This window comes from Periplaneta americana, chromosome 16, assembly GCF_040183065.1.
Source record: "Periplaneta americana isolate PAMFEO1 chromosome 16, P.americana_PAMFEO1_priV1, whole genome shotgun sequence".
Classification (NCBI taxonomy): Eukaryota; Metazoa; Arthropoda; class Insecta; order Blattodea; family Blattidae; genus Periplaneta; species Periplaneta americana.
In genome coordinates this window covers 52,565,364-52,587,879 of record NC_091132.1, presented here as the reverse complement: position 1 = coordinate 52,587,879, position 22,516 = coordinate 52,565,364, and the positions used below count along the sequence as shown (strand labels likewise).

At 31.6% G+C, this 22,516-nt stretch overlaps 1 protein-coding gene across 3 annotated transcripts in view; it reads left to right on the top strand.

Moving 5' to 3' along the window:
- Nucleotides 1–22,516, top strand: part of SLO2 (slowpoke 2) — a 1,063,914-nt gene that overhangs the window by 1,026,699 nt on the left and 14,699 nt on the right. For 2 of the 3 annotated variants that reach the window (XM_069849157.1, XM_069849156.1), the window contains 2 exons: nucleotides 9,423–9,608; nucleotides 13,313–13,444. In XM_069849157.1, the coding sequence (XP_069705258.1) occupies nucleotides 9,423–9,608; nucleotides 13,313–13,444 (318 nt within the window). Of the gene's footprint in view, nucleotides 1–9,422; nucleotides 9,609–13,312; nucleotides 13,445–19,700; nucleotides 19,800–22,516 lie in introns of all 3 variants that reach the window. The other variant, XM_069849155.1, reaches the window with a different exon arrangement.

Below are 22,516 nucleotides of genomic sequence, written 5' to 3'. Positions count from 1 at the left end.
AAAAGAAAGAAAGAGGAAAAGAAAGAAAGGAGGGAAAGAAAGAAAGAAGGAAGGAAAGGAGGGAAAGAAAGAAAGAAAGAAAGAAAGAAAGAAAGAAAGAAAGAAAGAAAGAAAGGAGGGAAAGGGATAAAGAATGAGGGAAAGAGAGAGAAGGAGAGACAGAGAAAGGAAGAAGGAAAAAAGAAGGAAAGAAAGAGAAAGGAGGGAGGGAAAGAGAAAGAAAGAAAGAAAGAAAGAATGAGGGAAAGAGAGAAAGAAAGAAAGAAAGAAAGAAAGAAAGAAAGAAAGAAAGAAAGAAAGAAAGAAAGAAAGAAAGAAAGGAATAAATAAAGAAAGAAAAAAGGGAAAGAGAGAAAGAAAGAAAGAAAGAAAGAAAGAAAGAGAAAGTGAGAGAGAAAGAAGCAGACAAACAAACAGAAAGAGAGAAACAGAGAAAGAAGGGAAGACACTGATGGGTGTGGGCGCAATGCATAGGCCTACAACACATTTTCAAGGATTCCTATGTCTTTGGATTAAAAAATGTGTAAGGCATTATGAATGGATGTGTAACACTTTTATTAAGCCGCCAATGCTTATCTACTATAATAGCCATTTACATGAATAAGATTTTTACATGAACGTTTTCGATACCATTTTTTGTATCATCTTCAGATGCATTATAATTAAAATTAACAAAAATACAAAAAATGGTATCGAAAACGTTCATGTAAAAATCTTATTCATGTAAATGACTATTATAGTAGATAAGCATTGGCGGCTTAATAAAAGTATTACACATTAAATTATAGCAGCTTATCGGAACAAAACAAAAATGAAATTGATTATGAATGGAGCTTCTCAAACTCATAAGACACTCTGCGTGTGGCCTAAACTTAAACAGAACTAGTCGAGATTGGGCTGTTGCTTGTTTACCACTCGAGATAGAGATGTGGCTCACAGAATGTGGTACAAGTAATCTTAAATAAAAACGTCGCTAACTTTACAACCGTTGAAAATCAGACTCTCCTGTATATGGGAGCTATTCTTCGAGCCTGAGTGATCACTTTATCAAGTCACGAGATGCTATTTGAAATTTTCTGGACTTATTCTATAAAACCTCATTGTTAGCCCAACACAGTTATTTTTTTTTAATTCAAATATTTTAGGTACGGTAAGTTAATGTTTATAACACATTAAAGCTTGAAGAAACTTTAGAATGATCTTGTTACATAAAAATTTACATTAATTATTGCATTTTGTATTTTATTCTTTAATTACATATTCACATTGCTGTTTGGGCATATGCAACATACATGGTACGAAATTCATTGTAATGATAGTTTATAATATGTCTTTGGTAGAGAAATTGTAGAGAGGAGAAAAAATGTTTAAAACTCACACAAAATTAATTCGAAAAGAATCATTTTGTGTGCAATATACATTAAATATCACATCCCTTTATTTTACCTGATATATTTTCCCACCTGTGAAAGATAGAACAAAATTGTGCATTTAGAGTCAAATACTTCACAAATAATCATACCTATAGGATAGGTCCTATATAGATTCAATAAGTTAGTGTCAGTAACTATCTTCATTTGTTTCTAACTTCTTCCTTCATAGCAGGATCTATTAGAGTAGCCTTAGTAATAGCTTTAATGTGTATCTGTAGTATTTGTTTCAGTGGATGCTTTTATTTTATTTTTTCAAAAGGGATATACAAAGTGAACCGTAAGTAATGTCATTAATTTCATATGGTTATTCTTTCAGATTTTTCAAACAAAAAAGTTTGACACAATTTTGCTCGTTTTTGCTTCCTTTTCGAGATAAAAATTGTTTTGTATTAAACATTTCATAGTGTGTTTTGGGAAAGCCATTGATTTAATTTCCAATATGCTCAGTCAATTTAAGAGAGCAGTGTATTATGATAACAAATGATTGAAAGAATTTTAGTTTTGTCCTTTAAATGTGCAGAAATTTGGTCCGAACAAATATAACATTGTCAAATTCCTTTGCAGTAAGAAAAGTTACATTTGTTAAAATCAAATTTCTCCACATTTGAAGGACAAAAACTAAAATTCTCTCAATCATAAATCATAATATACTGCCCTCTCATATTGACTGAGAATATTGGGAATTCAATCAATGGCTTTCCCGAAACACGCTATGAAATGCTTCATATAAAATAATTTCTATGTAGAAAAGGAATAAAAACAAGCAAAATTATACTGGTACAGTACAAACTTTTTGTATTTGAAATATCTCAAAGAGTAACTCGCTGAAATTAATGATATTACTTGTAGTTCAGCTTTATATTGAAGTTACTCATGAAAATGCAGATACCATTCGCAAAATTTCATCGCAGTAATTTTAGTAATGAAATGTATTTATTACGTAAGTGCTTCACATTTCAACGTTATTTCCTGTTAAAATAAACATTACTTGTACGATGTTGCCAGTGTTTTATCAATAGACATTTTCTTTTCTCAGTTAATTTACTATACTTACGGTAAGCTATACTGAAGTAAAGTAGCCTTACTGTGTTTTTATATATAGGTTATATATATTTATTCCGTCTCTCTCCATTTAACATTCATATTAATTTACAACTTTGTTATTTTAATCCTCAAAATGTTTTACTTTCGTAAAGACGATTTTGAAGAAGCTTTAAAGACAAAGTAAATTTTAAAAAGGTTTATGGGCTTATCAGCTCAATGACAGACGTGGACCTTATATACACCATTGGTCTAATGACATATTATCATCATGTTAAGTTTAATTACACTACGGTATCAACTGGTGGAATTTCCTATAAACTTCCTTAAGAGGGATGTAATTGAAACTGACTTCTCAACTTTTAGGGTAGGCTTACTTGTTATTTAGTTTACAAATTCTAATGATAGAGTTCAAAAAAAAAAAAAAAAAAAAAAAACTACTGGAACGAAAGAAACAACCAGTAAATTGAAAAACGAAAGGTAAATAATGTTAAAACAATTGCTTGAATAATTTGCAATTCGGTTATAAAATATCAGACAAGACAGTAAACATTACAAATTAGCAGTTCATAAAACATAGGTACTGGTACCTTAAAGTCATAAGTAGTACCAACTAGCTAGATAAAATGAAAATTATTGCTTCCCGCTTGATTTCAGTAGTTTGTACGTAATTCCTCATGTCAAATCAAGAAGTTCTGAACAAATTTTGTCCAGAAAAATGCGCCATCAACTGAAGTAAATAATTACCATATTTGTTTCACCAAATTCCAGAAAACTAGAAAAAAAAAAATAAAAAATTTTGTGTGAAATATGCTCGTTATGTCAAAATATGCACATATATGCACGAACAACCATATGTCAATCATCTTAATTAAACATGAAACATGTAATTACTAAGTTTCATTAAGATATGCAGCTCCGATACAAATAGATATTTGCGTAATATATTTCTCATCATTACTCATTATCAATTATAAAAATTAATTCCATTAATAGGACTTCCAATATTACATTTATTTTGTTTAATTAATGCTCTCTCTCTCTCTGTCTCTCTTAAATATCTAAATAAATTAAATATAATTTAAAATAATTTAACTTTTCTAAAAATCATAAAGCAATTACTTATGACGATATTAATAAATCATTGCACATCGATATGTGTTTCATAGCATATAAGAATATATCACTCTTCCCGATAAAAGTACCGGTACCATAAGAATTGACTTGAGCGTGTTTCTGCTTTTACTCTTTCATTTCAATGAATTATCTATTTTTAACAAAAAAAGAATAAAAAGTTGCTGGATAATGACTACCTCCAAATATAATACCATAGACTTCCTTATGCTTGAGAGACGTCAGGAGATATGGATTCGTATTTTGAAATAGTTGTATTAGTTCTGTTACTACGAAATATTTGTTCCCGGATGTCGTCTTTTTCGAAACACAAACATACTTACAGTACCTACTATCTTTTCGTTAGTGCATACAAGAACATCTAACACACACTAACTGATATATACCAGATTCATGATCCCAACTCATGAAATATTAATTTAAATGTTTGTAGGCCTACTATCTGAGGGATTTAGAAAATAACTAATATTAATGATAATATATTTAAGAGAATAAGTTTGGATGAGTTATGCAACAAGTCTGCAGAATTATGTTTGATGCATAAGAGTGTACGGTAATATTATTATTAAATCTTGAGTGCAACTTTAACAAAGTCTATTGCTTACTTCAGTTATTTTTTGCTATATATAATGCCTGAATTTTCATGATATGGCTTCATATCTTAATTCACTACTTTTTAACTTAATTAGGATACTATCTATTAATTATATATTTTATTTCGTATTGTGCATTCTATAATAACTTTCTTAACATAAGAACAATGGAAAGATTGTCAAATTTCTTTTTGCACATTACATAACAGATGAGTGACCCATCTTGATTTATCTCATAAATAGTTTTCTACTAATATTAATGGTGATAGTTTTAATCGTACGAAGGAAAGAATACTGAATATTTGCCGATTTTGAAATCCAGGTATGAACCATTATACTGTAATGAACAAAAATATAAAAATATACGTAGACTTGTGGGTTACAGTAGTAACACCAATACAAAATTGTACATTATTAAATTCCATACCTAATATATGTGCTGATAAGTTGTTCCTTTTTCCTGTGTTTATAATAGAGTCTAATTAGCAAATTGTAACTTAAGAATTTTGACAATCTTTCCATCGGTGAGATTGTGGGTTACTATACTTGTTTTTTTGAAAGATGGGACATGACAGGAGCGTTGCGATCGGAAAAACAACTGAATGTCACATAGCGCGGTAGGCCTGTTGCTATGGTAACAACGGTTGATTTGCCAAACTTACCATTCCCACATGGTGAGTGCTTAATAGCTCTCTTGGCGACATTTATTGTGCACATAATGTTAGCATTGGTACGTTTCGTGTTTGATTCTCTGTCGATTTTTGTATTGTTTTCTTGCCTTCGCGTCAATTGTCAATGAATGTTTTAACGTCAGCCATCTTAATGTCAATTGCTAGCTTCCATCAGCTGGCAGCATGGTAGTCCATATTGGCAACATACCACTGTAGCTCCAAGCTCGGCCGCTTAACTGTCATGTCCCATCTTTCAAAAAAACAAGTATAAGTACAATGTATGAATATTCTTTTTTTTTTTTCTTTATTTCTTTCTTTGTCAGAAATTGCATATTAAATTTGATCTACAGTGGACATCATGTAATCAGCATATAGCTGGACACACGTATTAAGAAGTAAGTTCCTTGTCAGATATGACTAAGGGCATATGAATGATTAATATGAGAATGTTATGGGTTTTAAGGAAGTATCTTTTGAGTAGACCTGCCAGTACGGTACTATTTATTTTATTATAGATTTAATGGAACCAGTGTCATTTTATTTATAAGTATAATCAATCACTTTGTATGTAATTTTATACCATTTTAATAATCTTAGTAATAAATTCATTATATTAGCACTAGATTATGCGATTAAAAATATCAAAATATTTTATATTTCATAGACAGTCTTTTATAGTTAGTATAATTTATATTCCATGGACAGTTTTTTATAGTCAGAATAATGTAGTGGCACTTTCTGGCCTGGTTGCAGATTTGCACAACTACCACTTTTATTACATTCTTTTAAGTGAACCGAGAATGAATTTTTATTTGTCCCTATAATATTTTAACTGATACTTCCTCACCAGCAATTTGTTTAACAGCGAGGTGTTGCAATTGTTCTGCCACCCAACTGACCATCAGTATTCTCACTCATTTCTCGTGCACAGGCATCTAGCATAGCAGTTTTACAAATGGAGCCTTTAGACTGTGTATTGGAAATGGTGGTGGCATTCAGTGTGCATCCTAATACTAGCTGGTCTTGTAGTTATGTTTTGTTTGCAATTTCATTGTAAAAAGGAACCCCCTTCCTCATATTTTGTTACTTAGTTCTTTCTGTTGGGGTTAATTCTAACGTTTCATGGTTTGAAGATCATTTTCAGAATCTAACATTTATAGATGTGTTAACTGCAACCACCTATAAATTATACTACAAACAGCACTGGTACAATGTAGTGTTAATAGAGGTAATCAGTCATGGTAAGAAAACTATTACAAATTTTATTATATTATAGGTAAACAAAGAGTATAATAGTAAGTTGGTATACTACATTGTCAGTTGATTTCTTTTGATCATTGTCTTATGTAGATGTCATTACTTCACTTATGAAATAGCTGAAGAATATGCAAGACATCCTGGTTTAAAAAACGATAATCCCTAAATTTCAGAATTGATATCAGTGTGTTCCTAAAGAAATAAATAACCTATTAACGTTTTGTGTAAATAGGATGTTCATGACAATGGTAGTATTTAATAGACTATATTTATTTTTATATGAATTTTATGATTACTATTTTAAGGGTATTTTTCCATTGTATCTACTTAACTTTTATATGTTGTTACTCATATAAAATGTGTAGTCTATACCTACCACCTATTTTCTTTCCAGAATTTTCTATTGAAAATACTAAGTCTTTATTTTCAATCTTCTATGTTACTAAATACTCTATGAGTATTGGTACATAAAACTTTCATTAGTTATAAGTGTTAAGATAAAAGAACATTCAGTGGAATAGATCCATAAAGGTAGAGATGGGTCGATGCCAGAATTTGTTGATACTCAATACCAATGCCTGTTTCAGAGGTTCAGTGCTCGATTCTACAACTTTAAACGTAAAATGTGGGGGGAAAAAAAAAACAACAAAAATTTTAAATATTTCTAAGAGTAAGAAACAGTCAGGAATTCTTAGATTTAAATAAATTACTGTATTTTTCTGAAGAATACCGAGCATTGCTAATTTTAGTCAGACATTTGGAGTTCAAGCACACATCTTATACCTCCCTGGAACCATTATGGACAGATAGTGTCAATTCTGAACTATTGCAGTATGTCTATTTCCTTAGGAATTCTTCTTACGCAATGCTACTGAAGGTTTTTCCAACCCTACGACTGATGCTATTCAAATTTTTTTGGTTTACCAGAAATGAGAATTATTTTACAACCTACTGTCAAAGAAAGGTTTTGAATGGTGGAAACTCAACATATTTCTGTAGAACACTGAACAGAGACGGGTATACCATATGATCCTATAAATCCTGACATAGTGAAATTCTAATCCATCACTGAAATGGGGAAAAAAGAAAAGTAAACCCTAATAAATAAAAAGTTCCCAAAAAGTACATAATCCTTTCCCCAAAAGTATCGACCACTCTTGTTACTTCTCGGTAACGAGGGTATTGGAGGATCAAATTCAACTCTAATTAGAATTTTTCGTTTCATTATGGTTATTTGTATTCTACTTCTGTTTCTTCCTCCATATTACTTTTTCATATCATATTAAAAACTTCTTAAATGTGTCTTAATCTATAAAGTAAAATAAGTGCAATACCAGTATTACTTTCCATTCTCAGATGAACCTGAACATGTATCATCAGCTACACTAAGTTTTATTACTGTAGCTTTAACTATGAGAAAATACCTTATCGTAACTTGCATTGGTTTTAAAAAAATCTGGATAAATGCACTTATAGAATCTTCTGCGGACCACGTCCTCTATATTTAAACACTATACAAACTACAGTCCTTTTAATGATCCTATAAAAGGTAGACTTAACTGGTGCTTAAGGAACCATAGATGTTATGGTGGTAAATGTAAAAAAACGTAAAAAAGTGAACGTTTTAGACAACCTAGTATGTCCTTCATAGACTGAAATAATTTCAATTTAGTAAATTCTAATTTCCAAAAGAATATCTATATGTTTTTTTCGATATGTGCGTTAGTGGATGATTTTATTTAATTTATGGCACATTCATGAAGAACTGCAATAACATAACACCCAATTCACATTCATTGATTGCAACATTGATACCATTAACGTGACAGTGAAACCCTGAGTGTATAGTAACCATTTTTACAAAATTTAGTTAACAATTTAGCAACAAGAAGATTCCAGAATTTCACTTGTTGCATATTGGTGTGATTTGATTTAAAATTTCCTTGTAACTATTAGAATTTTATTTTAAGTGCTTTCAACATAGTACGGTATTATTTCAGTACAAATATAATAAAAAAAATGTATGATACCATACCAGTAAGCATAGTGTTAAATATCTGCATTTTTATAAAAGTTATTTTCTTTAATCATACTTAATATTGATATAGACGTATTAACAGTTTTAAAAGCTGCAGTATAGCTTTATTTCATACACTAGGTACTTTTAATAACTCCACAACAAAAGATTAATTATGTTAACTACCTGATTAAAAGACCTACATTAAAAATTATTTTAATTATGTTTCGTTAAAGTTCGTAATTGATGTCAACAGTTAAAATAACGTTTCTGAATAAATATATTAATCAACTCTCATATATTTGCCGAAAGAATACATTTCCAAAGAAAATAAATACAGTGGATATAAAAATACAGTAGAAAACAATGTGAGTTTAATTTACTATTGTATTTATGACAATTATTATTCTGCCCAAAATGTTTACTATTCTTCAGTGTAACGTAAAATTTCTTATAAAAATCTGAAACAAATGTTATGAATAGAGGTAGACATAATCAGTATTTCTTCAACAAAGAATAATTTTGATTGATACTAACCATACCTAATAATTTTCTATGGTTGAACATATCAGGATTATGAAAGATTAATCAGATATAGGTACGTTCTCTAGATTCTGAATGAAAATTATTATGTGTAGGCCTATAGTCTATATTTTTCAAGATCATGTCTTACAAGATAGATTGTGCGCTTCTAAGTCTGGGTCAGAAAATTATCTAAACAGAAACATATAATTTAATAAATTTGCCAGTATCATGATTTTAATTCACAAACAGGTCACATGTGTACAAAACATGGTATGCGAGTGATCATAATTTAACCTCTTTTATTTATCAGTTATTGCTATCTGTAACTGATTGGGAATTAATAAGGAAGTTGTCGAATTAGAAAGAAAAAATGAAGGTAAACAAACTATAACACTGAAAGTGTGTGGTATATAGATTAATTGTTTTAATATTTACGGTATGTACTCGTACTGTGCAGAAATTCCCATAGATAAGGACAATTGGCTTAAGTAACATGAGTACCTAAGTGTTTCAATAATTGGTTATAGCAGATGAACCTATGGAAATAACCGAAACAATTTCCATTCTTTTGGTGAATTAGTTTTTGATTATAATCTCTCTTCATAATGGGTTAATTGCTATAGTGAAAGAAATATGGTGTCAAGGTGTTAAAATTACAGCCGTTCATTTTTTTAATCTGCTAGATGAAGAAAAATTTTCCTGGAATTTAGCAACAGTATGTTATATATATTTGATATTTGAAATGTTACAGCGTGAGAAAGAACGAGGTTCGCACATCTCGTACATGTTCCGATTACCATTTGCTGCTGGCAGCGTTTTCAGTGCAAGTATGCTGGATACGTTGCTATATCAGGCATTTGTGAAGGATTATGTCATCACATTTGTGCGTCTTCTACTTGGTATTGATCAGGCTCCAGGATCTGGTTTCCTCACATCGGTAAGTATGCTATCAGTGCACAATACCTACTGTACAGTCTTAGAAACAATTGATGGCGGACAAACATTTTATAAGTCCCAGAAAGGAGGCACTGCGCAGGATCAGAAAACAAGCGAACCACTAGTTGAGCTAATAACATTCATTCTGTTTCATTGTATGTCATCCCTAAGTAGCTAGAACAAATGCCAGGGAAAAGAATTTAGCGTGAATAAAGAATGTAAGTTAAACAAAACAAAAGAAAGAAGAAAAGAAAGATAGAAAAACAAGATGGAAAAACAAGATGGTTTATTCCCATAACTAATGCAAAACGAGACTCGTTAATTTAAACTAAATCAAGTTAATGTCCAATTTCATGATTTAAGTAAGTTCTGGAATATTGCATCGCTTTATACAGAACATTGCTATTACGTCTAGTGAAGAGAGTGATTGCTTTCCATGCAGTTGGTCAACTCTATACCCTGAATATGCCATACAGTAATAAATGCTGGTAGCATGTGGACGACCTTTGGGTAGGCCGAGACGTAGATGGGAAGATAATATTAGAATGGATTTGAGGGAGGTGGGATATGATGATAGAAACTGGATTAATCTTGCTCAGGATAGGGACCAATGGCGGGCTTTTGTGAGGGCAGCAATGAACCTCCGGGTTCCTTAAAAGCCAGTAAGTAAGTAAGCATGTGGACGAGGTATTACACCCACATGTCTTGTTTATATTGTTGTATTAATGTGTTTATCTTCGTTTTACTTCGGGAAGAAAATTATGTGTATGTCTGCCTGTCTCTCTCTCTCTCTCTCTCTCTCTATATATATATATATATATATATATATATATATATATATATATATATATATATAGTAAATTTATTTAACTCACAACAATAGGATTTTATTCTTCCAACAATAATTCCTTTCTACAATTCACCTTAAATGCTCTCGTCAACAATAGGATTTTCACTCAACACAGTATTCGTTATAGCACTCCACTGACGGCAATGACAATTTACTTGGACTATTACGAACAACAATGAACTGTTAATCTTAACTAATATTTACAAAGCACTATTTACAAATCAGAACTCTCAGTTCACAGTTCTTCTAGCTCAGTCACTCGAGTTTACAGTACCTCGAACCACAGACCTTCAGAGACAGTCCATTGTACTCGAACTCAGGTCCCTCCAACTGCGGTCCACTGCACTCGAACTCAGACCTTTGGATGCTGATACAGTTGCGGACGCACACTCGAGTCGAACTCCGGTACACAAGACTGGCTTGCCCTGTTCACTGGCTTACTGACTGAACTAATTATGAATGACACACACGCTCCTTCGCGTCCGTAATTTATAACCACAGCAACGTAACCGAGAGACTTCGAATTCGCGATTTTTCCACTTCGACGGGCTTCTGGAAGAGTCGGGAAGGTCCGTCCCCCCTACTCCGCACGCAGTAGTTGCACGCGCACTCTCCCCTCAGTGCTCCGTGAAGCCCGAGCGATCTGCTTTCTTGCGGGATGCTGGTCGTGAGTTCGAATCTCACGTCACTGTCACAATATATATATATGTGTGTGTGCGTGTGTGCGTGTGTGCGTGTGTGCGTGTGTGCGTGTGTGCGTGTGTGCGTGTGTGCGCGTGTGCGCGTGTGCGCGTGTGCGCGTGTGCGCGCGCGTGTGTGTGTGTGTGTGTGTGTGTGTGTGTGTGTGTGTGTGTGTGTGCGTGCGTGTGCGCGCGCGCGCAATGTTCTAACATGAGAGAGGCAACCAAAACATCAGAAACTTCGTCTCATTTCCTATGAAAAACTAATCACTAGATCTGTGCTAAAATTCTTAAGCAGTTAAAACGTTAAAATGTGCAGTGCTTTATTTCTGACAGTACAAAACAGTATGCAGTGCCAGCAGCTTTCTTTCAATTTTTTAAAATCAACATTTGTCGTGGAATGGCAAAATGAATTGTACAATTGGCAGTGGATATAAAGGCAAGCTATGTTTTCATGAAGAAGAAAGTGCTACTAACAATATGTTCTGAACTCTGGTGCTGTTTTAAATTTGTATAACTTGTAACTTTTGATGAGTGTTGGTAGTTTTTTCCATAGAAACAAACACTGGAAAGTGTTCAGCATTAAAAAATACCAACTGATATTGCAGTTGTGTACAGATGGCTGTTGATAAAAGTCATCATCATCATCATCATCATCATCATCATCATCATCATCATCATCAGCCATATGGGTTATAGTCCCAGAAGAACTGTTACAGTCCACAAAAGTTTTCAGCCCATCTCTTCATTGGATGTCCAGGTGATCTTCTACTTCTGGGTTGGTAATGCAGGATTGCACGAGGGATTCTAGTCCTAGACATACGCCTCACATGCAGACGCCAGTTATCTTGATTGTGACATATGTCTGCTAGTATAGAGTTCATTTCAAGTTCCTTTAAGATGTCTTCATTTCTTTTATGGTCCCACTTAGTATAGCCTGTTGTTCGGCGCTTGAATCTCATTTCACGTGCAATAATTCTGCTTGCGTCACATTTCCTTAGAGTCCATGCGTCACTTCCATAGCGCAAGATTGGTCGTGCTAAGGTTTTATACAGATAAATGCGAGTACGTTGCTGGATTAGAGATGGTTTCATGATTCTATTTATGATACCTGTTGGTTTATTATACTGTAAAATTTTGTCATGAATGTCTAAAACTACCGGTACTAAGAAAGATAATTTGCAGCCAAGATATTTAAATTCTTTAACTCTTTTCAAAATACTTCTATTAATATAATATAAATCTTGCTAGGAATGGACTCTTTCCCACAAAAAGCCACAGTTTTAGTTTTGTCAGTAGAAATTTCCAGAGAGTATTTATCTGCTATGAGTTTCAAATTGTATACGGACCTTTGTAAATCGTCCTCTGAACAGGCTAGCAAACCTAAATCATCTGCAAATTAAATCATATGCCATTAACATAGTTATTTAGAACAGGGCCATTGCTTGAATATCAAAATGAAGGATCTCACTAGTTCTGAAGATGACTGACACGAAGTTGAAACCAGTCAACTAAGATAATTCACCACTTTGTTTTCATTTTAACACTAGAAAGTTGTTGTTATGTGTTATAGCTAAATTCTTAAGTGGAACATTCATAACTCATGAAGCACGGTTACAACAGGTTCATTGCTTGGATATCAAAATGATCATTAGTAGAGCGTAAAGCACAGTCATAACAGGCTTGAATATAAAAATAAGCACTCCTAACTCGAACAGCACAGAATGTCATTTTGGTGCATTCTGACAGGAAAAAATAAAGCTCTGCAAGAGGATTCCTCCCTAAATTGACTACCGAATAATAAAAAATTAGATAAAAATAATAATTTCCGGGAAACCTGCATTATGTCCAATGAAGTAGTTAATCAAAAGAAATTTATCCTGATTATGGTTATTGAGGTTTTCTTCGAGACATTGTGCATTGATAACGACAATGTGTAATGATTAATATTATCATTGTCATAGATAACTTGATTTATAATTATTTTTAAGATAGCGGCACATCAGAAATTACTTGATAATATGCGAAGCTTTGTTTTAAATACTTCGACCTATTTCTGCATAAATAAATCTTCCTACCCAGATTCATTCTCCAGTAAATAATTACTATATTTAAAGTAGAAAAAAATGGTATTTCATGAGGATAAATGCTTATCAAATCTTCCTTCTTCTACAGATGAAGATTACAAAAGATGATATGTGGATAAGGACTTATGGACGGCTTTATCAAAAGCTCTGTTCTACAACATGTGAAATTCCAATTGGAATTTACAGGACACAAGATACTTCTCTAGCTGATTCATCACACGTGAGTTATATTTAGTTTTTTTATTTGATAAGATGTATGCATGTGATAACAAAGGAGAGGGTTTAAGGACATCCAAAATAACTTCAAAATGTAGTATATGTTCTGTATGTTTATATATTTTTTTAATAAGTTGGTTATAAAAGTCCAAACTCAGAAAAGAATAATATGACTGTTGAGTGAGAGACTATTGCATTGAAAGAAGGATATTTTCTACTTAAATAAGGCATACAATTATTGACTGGTGAAACTTTAATCTTACACCACTTTCATCCAATATACAGTATGTATCTTCAATGTAGATGATAAATAGGTACAGAGCGCTCTAAAGCTAAAAAACACAATTTTACTGGAAGATGTCAGGCTACCACAAATAATAGTAATGGTGGTGGTGGTGGTGGTGGCTTTGGCGGTGGCAGTGGCGTGGTGGTGGCGGCTGTGAAAAATGTTAACTATTTAAAATGTTATCCTAAATGAACTTAATTTTTCTCCCCTATTACTCTCAGCTTTTTGCAAGAATGAGAGACTCACCATACTTCATAAAACAATAATTATACTTCTCAAGTTAGCTTATAATCGTCTGAGAAGGGATAATGAATGCCAAAAATTGTTGAGACATAGTAGTGGCAAGTATGTATGTATGTATCCATTTTCTAAATTGCATTTTTTTTATTCTGCAACAGTAAATAATGTTACCGGTACTCAAAATTTTCTCAAACTTCTTTTTATAATAGTTATAATCTATTATATCCCTCTATCTTGAGATAACACAAAGTTAATTGAGACTTAATTATCTTACTAACATATGATTTCAATCAAACAGAACAAAAATAGTTTTGAAACTCTGTACCTTAGTATTATCGCCGCGATCTCATGGTTAACATTCGGCAAGTCTTTGAGCGGCCTCGTGCATAACATTTTGGCAGGTCTTTGAAATTTAATTGTATTATTGTTTTCAATTTCTTATGTAGCCGCTCCAAACACTCGCCTCAATTTCAATATTGCAACCAATAAGCTGCTTCCATTATTAAATGACACCTACTTGTCCATTCCGCGTGGACTAAAACTGAGGTTGCAGTGTCTTGTGCTGAGGTCGAACATTAAGGTATGTGATTAAAAATTATTATTAAAGAGTTATTATTAAAAGTTAAGAATGTCAAGGTATTCGTATAATAATAATAATAATAATAATAATAATAATAATAATAATAATAATAATAATTATAATAATAGTAGACATTTAACAATATACCGGTAACAAACTAGTGCTTATTCTTATCGAGGAAGTAGACGTGACAACGTGACACTTAGAGTGAAACCTACAGAGCAACAATCGGTCGGCAAAATTATGTTTTAAAAGCACACCGCACGTTATTGTATGATGCCGACATGTTAAGCATGAGGCGCGGCAATAATACAATTATTTTAGTAATCTCCTACGCTGGTTTTTTTTTTTTTTTTTTTTGAGGGAATCTACATATATGGAAAATATCCTTCTTTCTGTTAACTGAAATAGGTACTTATGTTTATGTAGTGTGAGTAAACATTGTTCAGCATGCTTGAGTACATGAAATAGCAATATAGGTAGTAATAAAGTGCAATATGTACTAGAATATATGAGCAATATTAAATCTGATGTTTGTTAGTTAGACTGGCAACAGTAGTGTAATCCAACCAGAAATATTGTTAGTAAGGTGAAGTAGTGGAAAATATAGGCTATTGTTTGTAGTAATAGCTAGGGCTTGAGTTGCAGTGTTAATGTAAATACTTGTGTACTAACTAGCATGCAACTAGTAGAATTTAGGAACTATAGAATTAATATACAGTACAGTTCCAACATTGTAGTAATAGCACCATAAACATTTAGGTCCCTAATACATTACATTTCCTTTTCTTTTTATATTACTAATGTTGAGAAAATGTAAGAAATAAAAATTGCTCTAAAATTTGCATAACTGTAACTCACATGTTCTGTATTTTATTAACATAGCAATGAAGTTTTCATTATCACATCGCTTACATTAAAGTTCTAGCCAAGTTATTCTGCGAAATTTAAATTTCGTATAAACATTTAAAATACTGTTAAAATGTGTGATGATGCAGTTAAATTCATAACATTTATTTTTTTAATAAACAGTAAACTAGTCAAGAAGAACAAGTAATCTTTCAGAATAATTAGAAAAAAGAAAATAGATATTCTTAGTACGAAACCTAGCATATAAAAAAATGAAAAAGACACCGAGTAAACATAAACATCCACACTCGACAATAAGACAGTCAATATGTACATTTCATTAAACAAATCAGAGTTAGGCTGGCGTTCTTTCGTTGTGTTTAATTCCCTCCCTTCAGCACTTTTGCACAATATTATTTCTAACATCAACTAGAATTAAATTACGCTTTTTACAAAGCCAAAACTATCTTCGTGACAGTTGTGTCCAACGCCTCCATACACAGACTTTCGAAAACTGATTTTTAAAATCAGTGTTAAAGATTTGCTTTATTAGATTTAAACTTTCGATGAGTATGTTTATGAAACACAAAATACTGGTAATTCGAAAATGTACCAGTACCTTTCTTCAATTAATTGGTATTTACTGATAATATGTCCATATCCATATTAATTATTGTTTAAAGTGAACCAGTTCTCACAATGTAAGTTATATTTGTTATGATATTTCAATGATTACAGTAACATTTCTTTATAAAATTATAACTTAGTGTATATTATAATTCTCGGTTCAGTAAAGTAGATTATTATTGGCGGTTTAATTTTAAAGTTTACATATATATTTTTTGGTATTATGTAGAAAGTGTTTTCTAACTAAAAATAAATTGTACCGGTATAACACTTCTCATTGGTTATTTCATAACTCTTTTCATTTCATATAGGTCTACTGTTTTAATTTCAAGGCTATGCTATATGAGAATTTAGATATATTTCGACTCTAATCTCTATATTTATATTAATTCATAGCTTTTTGCTTCGTAAAGTAATATTTTGAAAGCTTTGGATGACATTTTACAATCAAAATTTAGATACCGATACTGTACCATAATTGTAATTTTATTTCCTATATCCAAACAAATTTGTTCGTATTAAAATTTAAATACGCGCAGAAACAGTTACTGGTAATTGTTTTACGTACTTCAAGACTTCACGAAAAGTTTAGAAAAATTAAAGGTTCGTTGGACACTACTGCTCTTATATAATTGACATGTTGCTTGCAAGAAACCACTGACATTTATGCATGGAAATTTTGAAATCATGATATAGCATGATTCGCCTATCTTTCGATATATTATCAATAATTAATTGAAGTAGGGAATGAAAAATGGAGCTTTAACATAGACACATTGCATGAGAAATGTTTCAATGCAGTAGGCCTAATATAACAACCTTTATTTGTGAATATTTTCTCAGTTGCTGCTACTAGATACCGAAAAAAAGTATAACTTTCATTATTAATGTTAGTACTGGTAGATATTTCATAGCAAAGAATTAATTGACGAATATGTAGGTACCAGTAGCTATGTAACATAGCAGTAATAGTATCTAACATCTTTGAGTATAGCTAGACCTAATGTATTTATCTATAGCTAGACTACACTTTCTTGTGTGTTTACATAATAGTAGTTCGGTACCTATCACAATAGCTGATAATTTAAAGCATGGTGCTCTCAATTGGCATCAAGATAATAGTGAGCGCATTTTAAAAAGTGTATTCGATATTTATTTTTTAAAGTTGATGAAATTTAAGTATATAAAAGCAGTATGTATGAAGCTAATATATACAATTGAACACAATCTCTTTGTTGAAAAGCACTTTCTTATGAGAGGAACAAATCAAATCTTTAACAGTGCAACTATACAAGCAAGTTCTTTAGCTAAAAATTAATCTTCAACCAGTGCAAGAATTTTATCCATGTTGTAATTTAGTAAGTAGGCCTACAATATATAATAAAATAGTACAAAGTTATAATAATTACGGCAGTAGTGCTTAAGAATAAAATTGTCTAGACAGGACATATATAAGTCAAGGTCTCTTCAATTAGTACATTATGTTCCTTCAATGGTCTAATGATTACTGCACATAGATAAGCTTATAAGCTTATCTCTTGACTCAAGTTAGGTGAATTTAGTCTTAGCTAGGAATGATGAATTTTAGGCATAAAAGAGAACGAAACAAAGTCATCGATTACAATTGACTGAAAATCGATGTTTCGTATATATACTTATAAGGTAGAGTTGAAATTTATCAGTTTTCAAAAATCTTACAGGATGTCCTTTCATGCACTCCTGACATTCTTAGGGCTTTCTTTTGTAAAACAAAAATATGTTTACCTTTAACTTAGATGAATTACCCTAGAATATTATATTTACCGGTAATTATATTATATTTATATTCAATTTTTAATTTAATATGTATTATATATAGGTAATCCATATTTCATTATATAACTTAATCGAAGTACCGTAAGCTTATGTAATGTACCGGTATGCTGTTTTAAGGCAGTTTAGCCTATATCAGCAATATAAAATAAGAATCTTAATGTATAATAGGCAGAGCTCACTTTAGGAGTAATATAGGCCTATTATTTATGTGTTTTCTAGTTCAAGATATCTACCAATTTCAAACCAAGAAACTTTGTGTTTATAGATTCTTTGAGATCAGTTGCATTTAATCTAGATGAAACTGAAAACAGTAATGTTTTATTTGATTAAAATTTGTGTATAAATATTGGAATTACACATTTCATGTCTGATGTAATAAACACTTTCAATTTTTAATACCGGTGCCTATGTCAGTATAATACAATACTGACTTATTGTTTCCACAGCATTAAAAACATTCTCTGCATGCCAGTAAAAATTAATAATTTATGAAATATCAGTACCGGTAATAAAATTATCATTTCGTTTATTGTTAATATTTCTAGAACAAGGCACAGTATGTCTGGAGTTACACTTTCACTTTCGCTTTACAGTTCTCAACTACAGACATAGTAGCCTATATTCTAAAGTATGTAATTACTAGTAGAAGTCTTGAATTATAGGACTAACTCACATATTTACTTCTTTTTAGATGCTTATACCGAATACCGTACCATATTAAGAGAGAGGATAGTACCACAAAGCCACATAATATGGATTTCTTATATATTTGTATACAGTAATTGCTGTAGGCTTATAAAGTAACATTTAACTCAAAAACAAACTTTCAAATACTGTGTAAATTTACCATTTATGAACTTTTAAAATTTTATTACGTTAAAAATGGTATCTAATTACTTCATGGTTGTAATAGGTTTTAATAATATTTTAAAATAGATATTTATTTAAAATAGTAATAAATTACCTTCTGTATACATAATAACGTAAGAAAACCCATACAGTTACCAGTAATAAATAAATTATTTACCAATAATAACTAACACTTTCTTAGCAATCAATTACCGTTTGTTCGCTTTTTAAACATTACAGAATTACTAGAAATAATTAAATATCGTGGCTCAAAGTAAACATGACGAAATCTTCAAATGTAATTGTTTTATTCTTTCGTGGACTTTCTACGACCCAATTATATTTCATTATTTAACATGTTGTCTGTGTGTTTTATTGTCATTATTATACTGTACCTAAACATATAAATGTTTTTGTGAGGAGTTTGGGGCAAGAACTAAGACGTTTCGCTTTCCTGTCATATTTTATGTGTACCAGTAACTTACTGCTTACATTACTTGCTTGCTTGTTTCTTCTTCATGAATAGATATCAATGTCTGTACTGATACCAAACCTGCTTATGTTAACTTAACTTGCCCATAATTGTGATATTGGGCTTATTGCTAGGTTTAACATAACTTCTTCAGCAATGAGAATTCTTTCATACAGTCCTACATACCAGTATTCAAGTGTCTTGTTATAATACTGCATTAGAACAAATAATTTAAATAACTTAAGTGAGTCCCTGTTTACGTTAAAAATAAAACTCAACATATGAAGCATATTATTTGCATATCTTTAATTACTTCTGGTACAGTACCAGGTTTCTTAACATATTAATATAATATAAAAGAAGAAACTAATTTTTGCCTCTTAATATAATCGTAAGGTTTTATGGGTATTACGAAAAATAATTCTACTGTTTAATACATTTTAATAATGAATACTTCAGTTTCACCAGCTGCCATCCAGATGTGTATCAATAGTGCATGCCTTACATAGTTTCTCTATCGGTCATGTTCCTGTTTCTTCAAGCTTGACGAGGACAATGACTCTGATGGAGTTGGGGTCACTTACAGACCCAAATCACAAATCTCACAATGTCTGGGTTGCGTTCAAAATCAGACCTCTACGGTGAGTAAGCTGTCATTGTGTGCCAGCAGACAAAATGTCTTGCTTGGTCTGTTTTTTTCTTGATAAAAGTGCAGAATTTATATTAAACACATTGAGCAATGCCTCTTTTTTAAACAATACATTACTTTATATTAGTTTTGAGAGGTACTGCATGTTTTTAATATAAAAACGTACATTTTTTTACAGACTTAACCTAATAATATAAATAATTGTTACAAAATTATTTAATACATAAGTTAAAGTATTTAAAAACTGTTAATTATCTGATCAAGATTTTGCATGTAAATTTACTCTTTCTATCAGTTTATTTATATTTTCGGTGTTAATAATATACCTACATAAAATAAAATAATAAAGGAATTACAGTTCACGAACAAACAACTTGAAATTATGATTTTTGATACAATCTTAAAGGAACTCTAAACATACAAATTTGTTGACCAGAATAGGAAAACAAATGAATTTAGCATTCATAGGCTGTAGGACTATGAGATGTTACATGTTTCAAGTAAAATTGCGTCACATTTTGTTCACTACAGTTTATTTTACTGGTATTTTAAATACCGGTACATGAAGCCAAATATATGCATTAATATATTTATATTAGTAATATTTTGGACTTTTCGTGTAAACTTTATTATGGAAAAGTAAATTGTGCTCTTCTCCCACCAGAAGTACGCGATTTCTGTTACCGATATTAGATACCTATTTTATTTACAACCTACATGACAATTAGTGATTAACTCACTATACCAATTTCATTTAATTTCCTTTTACTATAACATGAAATGTCATCAAGCTAAGAGCTTCATGGATATATAGAAAGTTGTGTTCAAGATATAGTAATTTTTGTATACCGTATTGTAATGTGATTCAGTTACATCCATTATTTAGCAGAAAGTACCATTTTAACCATTTTTATATTATAGCGGTTATATCACCTACACGCAACCGCCCAAACTGTTTGGCACACCTGCTGTTCGTTAGGGACGACTGTCGGACAACTCTACCGACCATATCCCTTCTTCACCACTTAGGGGACGCTTATGCATGCCACAGTAGGTCAGCATGCTAAAATTGCATTTCCTTCATTTTTGATGGAACAGTTACACAGCTGTGACTCTGTCCCTAGAGCCTCGTTTGTTAAAAACAGATTGCACCAAAGGAAGGTGAGGATGGGATTTGAGTAGGAGAGGTTATGGAATGCATTTCATTACTCTTAACAGTCATCTTAAGTGATGTCCAATCTTTTCCTCTATATCCACTATGTGTGTGAAATATTGAAGAGCAAGAGAGTTAATGGCTTTATTGCCAAAAACTCAGCATTAGTTACCGTAACAACATCTATTATTTTGTAGGAACATTTTTTGTAAAAATTATAATAATAAATCTAATACTTTCATTCTAAAAATTATTCCTTTACAGTAGTTGAGTAATCGAAATAGTTTATTCCTCATTTCCAATCACTTTTTAAAATGTTACCAAGATATTCAATCTTACTTTTAAATTATGAAAAAATTTTGCAGTAGGTCATTATGTAAATGCACTATAATCTCCCATTACCAGGAAAATTTTTCATAGCTATTACTTCTATTTAGATGTTCCTATCAGCCTTCTTCGCACACATATAAACACAATAATAGCGTATCAGTGTCTCTATAAGCTGCCTAGTTATCTGTCACTGTTTTCCGATATGTGCTTCATTACTAACTGTTCTCTTATCATACGGTTGTGGGTAACTAACATGAATAGTTGTAAGAAATTTTATTTAGTTAACACATTCAGTACCAGTAACTAGAAAGGATGGATTAAGTACGAATTTTGAAATTGTGTATTGTACTTTCTCTAATATGATTTGCTATTTAGGTTTAAAAAAAAAAAAAAAAAAAAAAAAAAACTTTTTCTATAAAAGTTCTCCGTCACAAGTTATCAAAGTGTCAGGTATGCAATTTACAGTGATGTCCAATATCTACTATCACAGCAGCAACAACTGCCATCAAGTAACTACCACCACCACTACCATTACCACTATTCTCCCGCTCTTCTTTTATCTGTCTTTCTTTCTTTCTTATATAAAGTCTGTAATCAAAAATGAAAGTGAAATACCCACTTTCTACAATAAACCAAGGAAAAAAATCAGAAATCTTTCAAAATACTATCTTGCACCTGATAACAGATATGTTAAAACCACCTACTACACAACAACAAATAGTCCGATAGCAGAAAAATATAATCTCCAATCCAAGCAACTAGGTACAAGAGAAATTGACAGTAGAGAAAACAAAATTCAAATGGTTCCCCACTCAGAAGCATAAAAGTAGGCCTAAATAAAATCTTAGCAGTACTTCAAGACTAAGACGGAGAAAGTAGGTCTACTGATGAACTAGTAGGCCTACCCTCTGGAAACAAAATTACTTTCAATCCTACAATTATATTCAACTCATTCTACATCTACCTCACTAACAGAAACAGTTCCCAAATTCACATATCCAACAGATAAATTGCCACGCTTAAAATATTACTAGAAGCAATAAATATCAGGTACCGGTACCTCATAATGAGTAGGCCTATGTAATTATAGATGGCTCCTTGGCAGACCACAACATTTGAGGCTGGAGCAGACATTTATTGTGAGGAATTTTCACACTACCTTGCTCTAGGCTCTGGTGTTACTAACTATGAAGTTGAATTACTAGCAAGAGCCACTGCATTGAAAG